At 40.9% G+C, this 15,567-nt stretch overlaps 1 protein-coding gene across 3 annotated transcripts in view; it reads right to left on the bottom strand.

The window, feature by feature from the left end:
• The window catches only part of arhgef39 (Rho guanine nucleotide exchange factor (GEF) 39), an 83,430-nt gene that overhangs the window by 38,343 nt on the left and 29,520 nt on the right, over positions 1-15,567 (bottom strand). For all 3 annotated transcript variants that reach the window (XM_059987610.1, XM_059987612.1, XM_059987611.1), the window contains exons 5-6: positions 11,018-11,138; positions 10,114-10,232 (exon numbers count right to left, since the gene is read on the bottom strand). In XM_059987610.1, the coding sequence (XP_059843593.1) occupies positions 10,114-10,232; positions 11,018-11,138 (240 nt within the window). The remainder of the gene's footprint in view (positions 1-10,113; positions 10,233-11,017; positions 11,139-15,567) is intronic.

The following is a 15,567-nucleotide window of genomic DNA, read 5'->3' as shown; positions in this document are numbered from 1 at the left end:
CGTGACAATAATAAACCAATATCAACAAAACCACACACTCTACACATTCTCTCTTCTTCTTCCTCATACTGAACTGAAGAAACACAAACCCAAACGTATGTACCACCGGGCCTAAGGACAGCTTCTATTCCATTGTGATAAGGCTATTGAACAGCTCCCTACCACAATAAGATGAAACTTTGGCCTCTCAGTCTACCTCATTATGACCTTGTACCTTAATGTCAACGTGCACTATGCTTTCCCTGTAACTCTCATGCTATCCTGCACTCTATTATTTTACCTTGTACCCCAATGCACTGTTGAAATGAATTGATCTGTATGAACAGTACTTGATACAAGATTTTCACTTGGTATATTTGATAATAATAATCAATGAAGATTTTTCAAGAGAATTTGGGCCAGTTGTCTCCCTTGAAGGATAGCTCTTTGCCACTGCAACTCCCCATTTAATATAGATTGGGGCATGGTCACTCCAGTTAATATATAATACATTCAGCTGTAACTGAACTGGCAATGGCTTACAGCCTAATTAAAACCAGTGCTATAAATAAACTCAATGAAGCAAAATATTCACTTGTTAAAACATATACTATTTAATCCATAAGTCCTATAAAACTTACAAAAATTTTGTATAATGCCAGACAAGTGCAGTCAAATCTGCACTCTTTAGCATGCACACAATGGGAACCTAATTAGCACACATTCTACTGGATCAACAAGCCCTGTTGTTGGCATTCCATGAGGAAGTGTATAATGAAAACATTACAGCCTTGACATACAGGTCTGCTGAACAGAAACTGGTCCACATTTTGCTTCTCATATAATTAGTGTATTTTATTATTGCCTGATATATATTTTCTGGTAATAAAGGGCCGCAGAATGCAGGTTTGAACTCCTTTGGGCCTAATACACCACTGGTGCACGACTGTCACTGTGGGAGTCTGTCAAATGCAGAGTGCTCCACTATGCTGGTCCTCTCTGAACAGTGGCAGCAGCTGGCTCCGGCATATGCTTCCATGAGCAGGAGCTTCCCCAGACCTGCTGCTTTCATCACTGTGGAGATTAATTACTGCAGAATGGTGCCAGTTGCAACCAGGCTGGGCCTAAGGGAGAATCCCATATTACATACAGCATGACAGGAGACATAATGCATTGTGTCATTCACAAGTCCAGTGCTTACTTTCTTTTTAAATAAAAAGCTACTCTAAAGAAATACTTGAGATCTATTATCTGTTAAAGCCTTTGATGTGGCAAATCCAAAAGGTTTACAGAAAAAAAAATCTGGACTGGAAAAGAATAAAAATGCCACCTTGACAGTAAAATAAGCTTTAATTAAAAATGTTTGTGACCTGGAAAACAGAATTTATTGTATGTTATATCAAACAAACTATTGATTGCATGTGCATTTGTCAGGTGAATAATAAGAATCCACAAATGCACAAGAGTAATATAAAGTTGCATTGGGGAGAGCTCTGCAAAGATCTACCAGAATGGAACCTGCACTTTAAAGGTTAAATTACAAGGAGAGATCACAGAAATCGGGTTACATTCTCTCCAACTTAGGAGTTTAAGGGACGTTTTAGTCTAAGTTTGCTAGATATTAATTGGAAAAGGTCTGGCACAGTGTAGCGTATCAGTTAGCGTAACACTTTACAGCGTCAGCGACCCCAGGATTAATTCCCGCCTCTGTCTGTAAGGAGTTTGCACATTTTCCCTGTGACCAGGTAGGATTGCTCTGGGTGTTCCAGTTTCCTCCCACTCTCCAAAGATGCTCAGGTTAGTTACGGTGTAATTTGGGTGTGTGGGCTCATTGGGCCAGAAGGGCCTGTTACCATTCTGTGTCTCTAAATAAACATAAATCTGAGTAAAAATAAACCAGAAATAGACACCAGTAGTAGAGCTATTGACAGGCCCAGTTACCCAAGACCTAACCTCATCTAACTTACTACATGTGTGGAGTTCCCATCTTCGCTCCATGACTGGTGGTGACAAGTGGTGTTGAGCCAGCTTATTGCAGCATGATAGGGTGAGCTCTGCCACAATAACAACCTCTTGCTCAACATCAACAAAGGTGGCTCAGTTAAGGAGACATTTGCCTGAAAATTTGAAAAATAGATTAAATATGAGGGTGGTTGACCAAACACAATGAAACATGTTCCTAAACATTCATTGCCAGTGGAGGTTGGTTTGATAGATTTAAAAAGGGCTGTGGCCGCCATAGTATATGTATCTCTGGTGAAGTGGCTAATGCAGATAGCAAGAGCTTCGAGAATTGGCAAAAGCAACACATCCTGGGTGAATTTGATGACAGGGATGGAGAAGAGGAAACACCAGCAAGGAAACTCAGCACTAGCATCACCATGATCTCACGTATCATGGACCAGTTCATAATAATGACCCTGGCTGGAGCAAAAAGGCAAACAGAGGTGTTCTCAACATAATTTCCTGCTACAAAGAACTGCTTCATGGGAGGAAACTTAAGAAAAGGCAGTCAAATCTCAATGCCTACTTGGAGAAGAAGCCAAAGTTAGAGAAGGGCCCACAGCCTGGTCCCTCCTCTAAAGTGTAACCATCACCCGCTTCCCTCTGCTTCCACTGTGATGTGCTGCTGCTTCACTGATGCACAAGTTAGGCCTACTTGCGTGTTTGTTGCTCCATGAATTGCTGTGCACACGTAAAATAATATATCATATATCTTGGGTTTGATTTTTTTTTTAAAATCGGGCACAAATGGCCATTGACGTGATGTTATAATGACCACGCAGAATGCTGATTTACATAGCACTCCACTTCTGAGGAACACACCCTCAGCGTTAAGCGGGGTCTGCGTGTATTTGGTACACTTAGACTTCTGAAAATGATAATATCATGAGAGCTCATTCATATGTAGGGGTCCATAATTATCATTTTCAGAAGTCTAATGTATGTACATTTGTTCATTCCCATGTATGGCCTAACTACTTAACGAGCTTCTTGTCTTTTAGCAATTGTTCATTCTTATCGGGCTTGTCTGCCTTTTACTGCCATTCATTAGAATATTGTGGAGGTATGGTTTAGCATATTAAATGGTTCTTGTGTATTATCTGATTTACAGATAAAAATCGACTTATAGACATCTGTAAAAATGGAGGTAATTCATTATCCAGGAATGGCCTGTACCTAGGACACGAGTAGGTCATCTAGTCCCCAGTGCCTGTGATTCCATTCAATGATCTGACACTCTGTTCTTACCCTGATATCTCTCAATACTTTTGCTTAGCAAAAATCTATGAAGCTTTGATCTGGAATTAACTCTGATTGAGAATCAATTGTCATTTGCAGAGGAGAATTCCAAACTTTAGCCCTTTGGTTGGAGAAGTTTTCTTGACTTCATTCCAAGAAGTTCTGGCTGATATCTTTGGGCTCTGTATGTCCCTTAGTCCCAGAATCCCCAACCAGGAGATTGTGTTCACATTGATCTGGTACAGCACAGAATCAGGATCTTCAACCCACTGAAGATCAAACACCTACTTGTATTAATCCCAATTTATTCTCCCCATCACCTCGACGCAGATTCTGTCGAGTTGGCATTTTTATTGTTTCTAGTCCAGATTTATTTGTAAACATTTTGGATTTTGAACTGTTTACTCAAAGGAATTTATGGTGCCGATTAATCTTCTAATCTGCAAGTCTTTGGGATGTGGGATGCAACGGGAGGAAACCTACAGTCAAAGTTGACATTGAGTTTATTGTCATATGCACAAGCACTGTGTGTATAATGCAATGATAAGCGTACTACAGCAGCATCACATGTAGATAACATCAGATAAGCAACAAGAAAACTAAATTAAACACATTGTACACAAATTTTACAATTAGAACAATACACAAAGTTCATTTTAGTGCAAAGTGGTCAAAATGGTAAACTGTAGTGATTAATGTTCTTTTGGTTGGTTCAAGAACCGAATGGTTGAAGGGAGGTAGCTGCTCTTGAACCTGGTGTTGAGGGATTTCAGGCTTCCATATCTTTCAGCCCAATCACAGCTGAGAAAAGATGGAATGGCCCAGATGTTGGGGATTTTTGATGATAGGTATTGCTTTTATGAGGCAGTGTCTCCTGTAGATACTTCCAGTGGTGGGAGGGATGTGCCCAAGATGTATCGGGCAAAGTCCGCTACTCTCTGCGGCTTCCTATCATCTTGCACATTCAAGCTAGTGTACCACACCACGATGGAACCAGTACCTTCAACAGTAAACCGGTGGAAAATTTTTAGTGCGAGCAGAACCTCCTTCATCTCCTAAAAAAGTAAAGATGCTTGCGTGCTTTCTTTATGATTGGACCTATGTTCTGGATTCAGGACAAGTCATCTGATATGTTAATGCCTGGGAATTTAAATCTGCTGCTTTGCTCCACTGCTGATTTTCCCCAAAGTAAACTAGTATTTGTTTGCCCTCTTTTCCCTTCCTGAAGTGAACAACTTCTTCTCAAAGTTCATTTACACATGTGGGGGAGGCAGAGTGAACTAATACGAAATTGGCTCAGAGTGTATGTAAAGTGTTCCCATTGGCTGATTAAATGTTTACTGTGATGTCAGCCACCTTGGAGAAGTTTTAAATGTTGCTTAGACTGAATTTTCGTTGTCTTTAAAAAATTTCAATAAAGAACGGAATAACTGCATTGTAATGAATTAGCACTATGTGGGATCTGGGTGCACAAACGTGAGTTATAAAGATCTACAGAATGGAAATAGGCCTGTTGGTTCTCCACACCCACATGACATTCTTGCTCATCTACATTTGCCCACATTAGGACGTTCTTCTATGCTTTGCCTGTTAAGTGTCTAAATGTCTCTTATATCTAGTAATTTGTATGCGATTCCACCACTTTCTTTGGCAGCGCACTCCAGATAATAGTCACTCTTTGCTTAAAACTCCTATCTAGCATCTGAATAGATGATCTTTTCTTCTCATCCTTTCCTTTAGTCTCCAGTGCTGAAAGGAATCTTCAAGCCACCCATGCTCGTGATCACTAATAAGCTGACGCAACAAACACAAAAAGCAATAATCAACTTTTTAAAGACACACAAGAACGAATGGAGTTTAACTTGCTCCCTGATATGCACTCCACCTGTTTAAATGCCCATTGAAACCAAGGAGAGAAGAGGGAGGAAACATAAAGAGTCCTAGTGTGCACAATATTCTAAAAGTTTTGATTTTTTTTTAAACTTGTTTATCAAAGGTGTCTCATCCAGGATTGCAAACAAAATGTAATAAGTTTTGAATGTCAAATGTCATATTTTCTAAATCTGAATTTTCTCCCCTCCCACCCCACAACTGGAATAGCTGCATTGGAATATGCTGATTGACTAAAGTCAGTTATTTAAAAAAAAACCTTATGCTTATTTCTCCAGAGGAGACCTTTCTATGCTTAGATTGCTGGAAACTGCAGCAAAAGTAATCACCCCTTCTGTTTGAGGGGATGGAAGAGAGACACAAACTATGATGATACTGTGGGCCAAATCAGCAAACCTGGGCAAGGAATGTAAGATCTTTTCTGCCAACTATGAGGTAGAGTTCAGACCCTTTTACTGGATCTTTCTGCCAGTTCATTAAAACAAATGAGCCACTCCGAGTGCCATTAGTTCCAGAGCTGTGTCATTGCTGCTGTGTGTGTTGTACATGAGGGCAAACTGTTGGCATACTGCCACCAACTTCACACATCTGCAGCATGCTAATAGTTGGCATCAGCTTGAAACCCATACAGCTAGGTAATCCAATGGATACCAATGTGGAAACACTGTGGTGGTTCAAGAAATATGCATGCCCATATTTGGCAGGTGCAGAAGAGAGGCTGGCAAACTCCATCTTCCCTGATGCAGGGTAGAGCCACAGTTGTATCAAATCCCCTGGTGAAGAAGGCAGAAATAGAACAGATCAAACCCTTCTGTGGCTGATGCGCAATTTCATCCAACCTGCATCATACAGTAAGATCCTTCATGAGTTTGCCAAGATTCAAAGGATCAATCACATCACTATGCGCTCTGAATGCAGAAGATAGAACTGAGAACATTGCAGCACAGGACCTTTAGAGCCACAATATCCCATCTCACAATCCTCGACTTGGGGCTCGTTTCATCAAGCACCTTCAGTCTGGCCACTGTTAACAGCAGGATCTCCTGGCAGCCAGCTACCTTAATTCCACTTCCCATTCCCACACGGACATCGCCTAGAGGCTCGACGCAGATTAGAACAGCACCTCATTTTTCATCTTGCTAGTCTGATGGCATCAACACTAATTTCTTTAACAACTCTCCTCTGTTCCTCTCTCCACACCGTGGTGCAGAATTGCTCGTCCCATTGCTGCCACCATCCATTCAGGTGGAGATGTTGCAGATTTAGGAGGCATTTCTAAAGCACTAGCAATTTGCCAAGTTTAATTTACATGTTTTTGAAAACACTAGGCAGTGTCCTGCTGGGAACAACTTTTAAGTAAACTTACTTCTATTGACATTAAGCCTCAGGATTCTTTTTGCTGAAAATTATAATTCACCCTTGCTCTAGTGTTCATTTTATGTTGTCTAATAATGAGGTCTGACTGTTGCACCAAGTGAGATAATAATATATGAGCTTTTAATTTGTTAACAACACTATACAAAATCTGATGGATATTGTCACTCCCCAAAGAAACAACACCCTCTTAACTAGAATATGAACATTTCCCCATGGACGAGGACAGTAGATCTTGAAATTTGGCAAGATGAATAAGTGAGATTCTATGAGCAGCGATGAAATAGCTAATGGGAAATTAGGTTATTAAATCCAGCATTCATCTGGTCAAAATCTACATGAGATACAAAGCAGTAAGGTATTGCAAAAATAAAATTATGAAAATCTGAAACCATGTGCTCTTGTTCCAGAAACCCCCTGCAAGGGGAGACTTAGCAACTGTCCTGCTCATCCCTCAGGCTTTTGTGTTTCATTAAATTCATCTCTCATTCATCTATTTCCCAATGAGTATATGCCCAACCTTTCCTCATACAGCAACATCTTCATCCCAGTTCAACCTAGAGAACCTTGGTTAAGCTGCCTCTAGTGCAACTATATCTGCCTTCAAGATGGAGATAAAAACTTTCCTCCAAGTGCAGACTCACATACACTCTGTAAAACTGCATGACAGCTTTATTCTTATACTCCATTTACTTTGCAATTGTATAGATGAACATTGCATATGCCTTCCTAGCTACCTGGTATATACTTATATCAAAGATCTCCACCACCTGGGCCACACCATCTTCTCATAGTTACCATTGGACAAGGCTATTAGGAAGCCACACCACCGGGTTCAAGAACAGCTACTTCCCTTCATCCATTCAGTTCTTGAACCAACTGGCACATCTCTATTACCCCACTCCAATTTAGCAACACTTTGACCACTCTTATCATTTTAAGACCATAAGATATAGGAGCAGAATCAGGCTATTTGGCCCATCGAGTCTGCTCCGCCATTTTATCATGGCTGATCTTCTGGAACAGTGGACATTTTTTTTTGCTCTAATTGTGTTCTTTCATGTTAAAATTGGTCTTAACTTGTTTTTCTTCTGGATGCTGCTTATATGATGCTGCATCAATGGGCTGCCGGTGATGGTGGTGGAAGCAGATACGATAGGGTCTTTTAAGAGACTTCTGGATAGGTACATAGAGCTTAGAAAAATAGAGGGCTCTGGTTAACCTTAGGTAATTTCTAAGTAAGTACATGTTCGGCACCACATTTGGGCCGAAGGGCCTGTATTGTGCTGTAGGTTTTATATGTATACTTGTGAAAGTAAGTTTACCTTTGCATTTGTGCATGCTGTAAACTGACTGATTTCTAAATCTCAACCCTTTCCACATGATGAACAGACCTGCACCCCGAGACTTTTCATCATTTTACTCCACTTTAAACATAACATGCTCTTTCATTTTCCTCCCAAAGTCTTTAACCTCACATTTTCCCTCATTATATTTGCCAAATTCTTGCCCACTCGCTTAACCTGTCAAGATCCTCTTTCAGGCTGCTGTGTCCTCCTCCCAACTTGCTTACCCACCTACTTTTGTATCATCAGATTGATATATCCTCGTTAAACAGCAACAATGAAATTAGTAACCAAAGTTAACCATCCTAGTCAATCTGTGAATTACAAAAAAAAAATCATTGAGTTGAGTATTGACCTTGAAGCATTAAAAATAGGGCACGAGATTTGAGAGGAAGTTTAGATTTTTGAAAGAGACCCAGACCCACTGGACATTTGAAATATCCCAGTGGGCCGAGGTGGTTCTCATTTTTCGTAGGGGTGCAATTGCATTCCAAGGAAGGGACAAACTGCATTCATGTTGTGCCTTTCTTTTGGCTTCATAGTTCAAGTTTAATTGTCACTCAAACATACATGAATGCAAATGAAACAGCATTATGATCTGGCCAAGGTGCAAAACACAGTCCAACAGTCACACACAGCACTAAGCAAAGCACATAAATCAGTAAAATACAGTTACACAAAAAGTAATAGTCCAAAACCCCAAGTCCATGAATGTCACAGAAATCCACATTCAAAAATAACACAGGTTATCTTCCGCCAGGCGAACTCTGGGATGCAGCACTGACTGGACACCACCCCACACGGTCTCTGGTGGCGTGCACCTACTCCGACACCGTTCTTCTGGGCAGCTGTAAACAAGGGATACTGCAGCTTCAGGCTTAGTCCTCGCTCTGACTGAGGCCACACAGCTCCCCTGCCAACCGCCAATAAATCAGTAAATCGGACTTGCAGCAATCCACGTTAACAACGTCCAACAGAGTCTCACAAGCACAAGGAAAGCAACTAACATGATCACTCACTGCTAGATCGCACATTCCATTGTATGCAGTCAGGAGCACAATCTGCACCAAGTCCAGCTTCTTCAGTTCCTCTGCCAACAAGCAACTCGTTGATGGGGTAGGTCTGCAGTACTTTAAGTTCTTAGTCTCCAGCAGGGTCTTGCAATTGTAAAAAAATATGTTTAAAAGGGACAAAAAGACCTTTGGTTGACCCCGTAGAAGCTGCTGTGATTGAACACACCACCATCTTACCGTAAGATTCATGCGATCTGCATTGCAATTTACGATGTGACAGAGGGTTCTGCATCCGTGATTTAGAATAAATGTGGAGTGGGAAAGAGGACCAAGGACATGGAAAGAAAGCCAAAGAGAAGGGAAATATGGGAGGCCAGAAGAATGAAAGAGAGGGAAAAAATTAAAATAAAGGTATACTCAAAGAAGAAGAGAAAGAGAGCCATTGTTCTCTCTCTACCATCAGTACCACAGGACTAACTCCAGTAACTCAGCAATGTTCCTCCAATAGAATCGTGCAAGCCCATGACCACTGCCATCTATTAAAAAAAAAGATCATGATGCATGGGATATGATCACCTCCACGTCACACGGCAACCTGACATAAAACATCCAACATAGCTCTCCTGTGGGTATTGTGCCTGACTGCCATCTTCACAAAGGCAGCTGGAGATGGGCAGGAATGTGCACAGGCACAGAAATCCCATCCCAGGTGAAAAATCTAAAGCACCAGACAAAGCATTCTCACAAAATTAATTGTTGTCAAGATGAAGCACATACACATTCACAGTACCATTTTCCAATAACACACTTCAAATTGCTTACCAAAAAGTACTATTTAGGATTATTAGGGCACCAGTACTGGAGATTGACGTAAACACTTTCTGTAATGAAAGTTAAGTACGGACCACGATATGTTTGATGTATACAACGAGTCATGAAATTAGAAATCAGGCAATAACTCAAGATCATATGTCATTTGTGACTAAAGGTGTTAAAATATAGCCAACAAGACTAGGAAACACATAAGCAGAAGAGTGAATAATTCAAAATCAATCAACTAGATTCATCTGGGTCAGTGTGATTTCATCTGCACAGCCCCTAATGGCCAGATGAATGAGAGTTAAGACTAGCTTCAATTCATTTGCCACCAGGAGATTAAATTCACAAATTTTTATGGTCTAGCTTTTAAATGTTAGCAAATAACTTAAGAGCCTGTGTGAATTTGTGCTGAAAAAAATAATTGGGAAAAGATTACAATAACTACTTACTGATGAATACGTTTACGAGGCAGTGAAAGCAAATCTTCTAATGTCAACCCTTGGAATTCTGGTCGAGACTCTTGAAGCTTTTTAAATCGTGCAAATTGTTTATTTTTCTTTATTTGTCCCTAAAACAGAACACATGAGATGCACATTAATTAAAGGAACATTAGACGCTCATAAAATGTATTACTCTCACACCCTGGGAAGGTATTTCATAACATTTTTCAATTTAAACTAATTGCACAGGGGCACATTATTATGCACAGGGACGATACTGAAGGTTGAAAAGGACAAAACTACCATTCTTTGTCACATCGTCCTAATTATGCAGCCCCATGTTCCAACAATTACATTTATGTAGACCCACTGTTAAAATCAATGTTACTTGTACAGCTAGTCCTTAATCAATGAAATCAGTCAATTTACCATGGTCACATCCTTCTTCCTAATTAAGACACTGATATCTCTCTCTAGCTCAGGGTCTCAAAGAGATAAATAAGTACATAGGGTGGGAACTGTCAAAGAGGTGACTCCATGCTTTTACTCCTTCAACCTTTGAAGGAACAAAATAGTGCCTTCATAACAAAAGAGGTGAAAGAAAGCTTAGCAACTTGTCCAAATAAAATTAGAATCATTATGGAAAGAGCAAGTTTCGCCATGACAATGACGACTCTAATGAGCAAAGATTGCGAAGGTGCACATTGAAAGGCAAAGGCATTATGATGATTCTATCACATGCCACATTTAATTAGAAAGGGGACAAACTTCATTGAACAATTAGCCTTTCTTTAAAAAGATTGATTTCAGTTAAACGGCATCTTCCTTTTCTCGTCAGACTACTGAGGGATGAGCAACAAATTTAAGGATTGTATGTGCTGTTTAACCATTGCAATCATCATGGTTGCATTACCTGCAAGACTTTGAAGGCGTGCTCCATGTTATCTGTGTAGGTGATGTACAACTTCAGGTGAGGACAGAAGTTGTCAAAGCCCAATCCAATCTTCCCATCTTCAAGATAACTCAACAGTGCCCTGTATGTGACCCAAAAATAAATTCTGTTGCTGACTGACATTCGAATTATTCCTTTACAACATCATAAAATTAATTTCTGTGGCAGACTGTAATTTCATTATTAACGAGAGATGCAATGAAACCGCACTCAGGGAGTGAAGATCGGAAAATCAAAGGCACAATGTTGCCATCGTGTTTTCAGCTCCTGCTCACAGAGTCAAAAAGCATTACAGCACAGAAGCATCTAGTCTGTGATGAGCTGTTATTCTGCCTAGTCCCAATGACCTACACCTGGACCACAGCCCCCCGCACCCCCTCCCATCCATGTACTTATCCAAACTTCTCCTAAATGTTGCAATCAAAACTGCATCGCCCACTTCTGCTAGCAGCTCATTCGACACTTGCATCACCTTCTGAGTCAAGGACTTCCCCCTCATGTTCCCCTTAAACATTTCACCTTTCACCCTTAACCCATGACTTCCAGATCTAGTCTCACCCAACATCAGTGGAAAAGTCTGCTTGAATTGCCCTATATATATCTCTCATAATTTTATATACCGCTATCAAGTCTTTCCTCATTGTCCTACACTCCAGTGAAAAAAATTCTAACCTATTCAAGCTTTACCTGTAGCTCAGTTCATCAAGTTCTGTCAACATTGATGTAAATTTTCTTTGTATTCCATCAATCTTATTGATATTTTTCCTGTAGGTAAGTGAACAGAACTGTATACTATACTCCAAATTTGGCCTCACCAACATCTTGTACAACTTTAATGTACATTCCCTACATCTGTGCTTCACACTCTGCTTATGAAGGTCAATGTGCAAAAGCTCCCTTTACGACCCTATATACCTGTGATCCACGTTCAAGAAATTATGGATATGTATTCCCCGATCCCTTCGTTCTTCCACACTCCTCAGTGCCCTACGGTTCACTGTGTATTTCCTGCCCTGGTTCATCCTCCCAAAATGTTACAGCTCACAGTTGCCCAAACTAAATTTTTTAGCCTATTTTCCAGCTGGTCCAGATCCTGTTGCAAGTTTTGATAGCCTTTCTCACTTGGTGCCATCCACAAGTTTGCTGTTCCCCAATCTTGGTGTCATCTGCAAATTTGCTGATCCAGTTTACCATATTATCAACCAAATCATTAGTATAGATGACAAACAACAACAAACCCAGCACCCAAACCCTGTGGCACACAAGGCAACATCTGCTATTATCCTCTGGCTTCTCCCACTAAGCCAACGTTGAACTCAGTTTGCCACTTTATCCTGAGTGCCAAGCATTCTGGACTTGTCTCCTGTGTGCAACTTGGTCAAAGGCCTTGCTAAATAAAGTGAATGCAGACAGTGCTCACTGCTTTTCCTTCATCAACTTTCCTGGTAACCCCCTCAAAAAACTCTGCAAGATTGGTTAGATATGATCTATCACACACAAAGCCATGTTGACTATACCTAATTAGGCCCTCTCTATCCAAATGCTTACATATTCTGTCCCTTGGAGAACATTCTAGTAATTTACCCAATACTGACGTCAGGCTCACCAGTCTATGAAGCTTATTCTTCAAGCCTTTCTTGAACAACGGAGCAACGTTAGCTATCCACCAGTCCTCTGGCACCTCACCCTTGGTTACAGAAATTTTAAATACATCTGCCAGGGCCCCATCCAACGTGAGCACACGAAACCCTGACTAGATGGGCTTCTGCAGATTGCAACACTTTGACCTCTATGGAACTGCTGTCAGCCAATTAGTTGTTGAGGATGGTTTATTTATTTAGAGATTCAGTGTGAGATGGGCCTTTCTGGCTCACCAATCTGTGCTGACCGGCAACCCACCGATTTAATCCTAGCCTAATCATGGAACAATTTACAATGACCAATTAAGCTACTAATCAGTAGAACTTTGGACTGTGGGAGGAACCAGAGCACCTGGAGGAAACCCACATGCACAGGGGAAGAACCTACAAACTTTCTTACAGAGGATGTCAAAATTGAACCCTGAACTCTGACACCCCAAACTGTAATAACGTTATGCCAACTGCAACGCTACTGTGGTGCCCTTCAAGGTTTCTTGAAGCCTGTCCAGCTCTCACTTTATACAACTGACAGCACATCCACAGACAATCCATTAAAATCCTAGTTTGCAGATGACATGACTGTAGTTGGTCTCTTATCTGATTATGAGGTGACCTGCTATCAAAAAGAGATAAACGGTCTTGCAGCATGGAGTACTAATAACAACTTGGAGCTTAATGCTATCAAGACAGCAGAAATGAGGATTGCCTTACCCTACAGCCTCTAACTGCTCCCCCTCCCCCTAGAATTTAATGGTCAGGTGTGCTTGTGCTCAAGTCATTTAAGTTCTTGGGGACTACCAATACCAGCACTTTGAAATGAGACAAGCATGTTACGTGCATCACTAGGAAAGCCCGCAGAGGTTACTTTTCCTATGCCAGCTCAGGGTGTATTCTGATGAACTTTTACTCAGCCATCACTGAGACTGTGTGACCACCTCTTATCACTGCAGATACCCTGAATCTGACAATAAGCAGAAAATATTGTGCATATGCAGCGGTCAAACAGTGGTCAATCTACGAAGAAAAAACACAATGCTAATCTTTCAGAGCAATGACCCGATTTTCTGAAACTATTTATTCCCCATCTCCACAGGTCCTGCCCAATTTATAAAGCAATTTTGTTTCAGAACTTTATAACTTAATGGCATCAATGCAGAGACAGAGGAGACTACTGCAACTGCTGGAATCTGACACAGCACACAAAATATTAGGAAAACTCAGAAGGCCAGGTAGCATCCATGGAGGGAAATTGACAGTCAATATTTTGGGTTGAGAATCTTCACCTAGTCCTTGGATCTAGATGGAGTGCTTCAACCTGACATATCCATTCCCCTCTATAGAAGCTGCCTGACCTGTTTACTTGCTTCAGTACTTTCCATGTGGAAGCACTGTAGTGTTTGCAGAAACCCAGCTGTCAAACAGTAGGCCATCAAGTCATTATAGCCAGGTCTGCTTAAAAGATCAAGGGTGGTCTTCTATCACAGCATCACTTTCCTGCACTATCCACACATCCCTTTATCAACCAGAACTCTCTCAGCCTTTCTTTCAAATGAACTCAATGACTGAAACTCCAGAGCCCTCCATGGTAGAAAATGCACTGTATTCATCAACCTATGAGTGAAGAATTTCTTCATCTCTGCCATTATGGCCTACCCATCTGTCTAAGTTTTGGACCCCAGTCAGAAGAGTCTCTGCATCCACCCTGAGAAGATAACTCTGTAAAATTTGATGAGATCCCTCTTTTCTGCAAAATTCTAGAGAATGATGGCTGACTGCCATTCTCTCCTCAGATGGCAAGCACACCATCTCAGGAACCAGCAATCTTTACCACATTCTTTCCAAGACATATACAATCCATTTTAGGTAAGAAGACCACAGGATATTCTAGGTGCAATCTTACCAAGGCTATATAAAAATGACACTTTTACACCTATACTCTAATTCTCTCATAATAGAAGCCAACATACCACTTGCCTTCCCAATTGCTTGTTCCACCTACAATGTTAACTTCCAGCTAAATTCTCCTGAACTTTTGTGCATCTCAGTCTTACATTTTTAAAAAAATGCCTTCCTGATTTGCACTAAAGTGAGTGACCTCACAATTTCCAGATCCATCATGCTCTTGTCCACTCACTGAGCTGGTCTATACTCCAAAGCATCTTTATGTCCTCCTCCTGACTCAGTTAGTTTGGTGTCATTAAAGAATTTGAAAATTGGACACTTCATCCCCCTCACCAAATTGTTGACGTACGGTGCGTTATGAATAGCCTGGGTCAAAGCAGTAATCCCTGTAGTGCTTGACTAGGCACGGCCTGTCAACTGAGAAAGATCTGTTCATTGCAAGTTCTTCCTCTTTGTCTGTGAACCAATGTTCAATCCACTTCAGAATATTACATCTAATTCAAAGTGTTCTGACCTTGTTGAATTATGAGGATCATTTCAAAACGCACGGAGTCAAAGAGTCACAGAGCACTACAGCACAGGAGCAGGCCATTCAGCCCATCTGGTTCATGCCAAACTGCTGATCTGCCTGGACTCTTCAACCCATACCCATTCCTCCCTTTATGTATTTATCAGAAAAAAAGTAAATGTCCACTAGTTGCCCCCTTACTTATTCTATCAGTTACATCTTTGAAAATTTCTGAACAGAATTTTAAAGGCTTTTGGCCCATAGCTGCTGACAAAAATCAACCTGCTAAAATGACAAATTATACACAGGAGCATCAGTTTGGATTAAACTGTGAAGTCAGGTATCAGACAGTGAAGATGATGTGTATCAGACTGTGAAGATGATGTGTCCAGCCTGTTTGAGGGCAGAAAGGTAGAATTTTAGTTAACAGTTCGCTGCAGACCAGAAATAGCAGGAAGTGC

The sequence above is a fragment of the Hypanus sabinus genome, chromosome 13 (assembly GCF_030144855.1).
Source record: "Hypanus sabinus isolate sHypSab1 chromosome 13, sHypSab1.hap1, whole genome shotgun sequence".
NCBI classification, from domain to species: Eukaryota; Metazoa; Chordata; class Chondrichthyes; order Myliobatiformes; family Dasyatidae; genus Hypanus; species Hypanus sabinus.
Note: the sequence above shows the minus strand (reverse complement) of the source record. Positions and strands in the feature narration are given on the sequence as shown.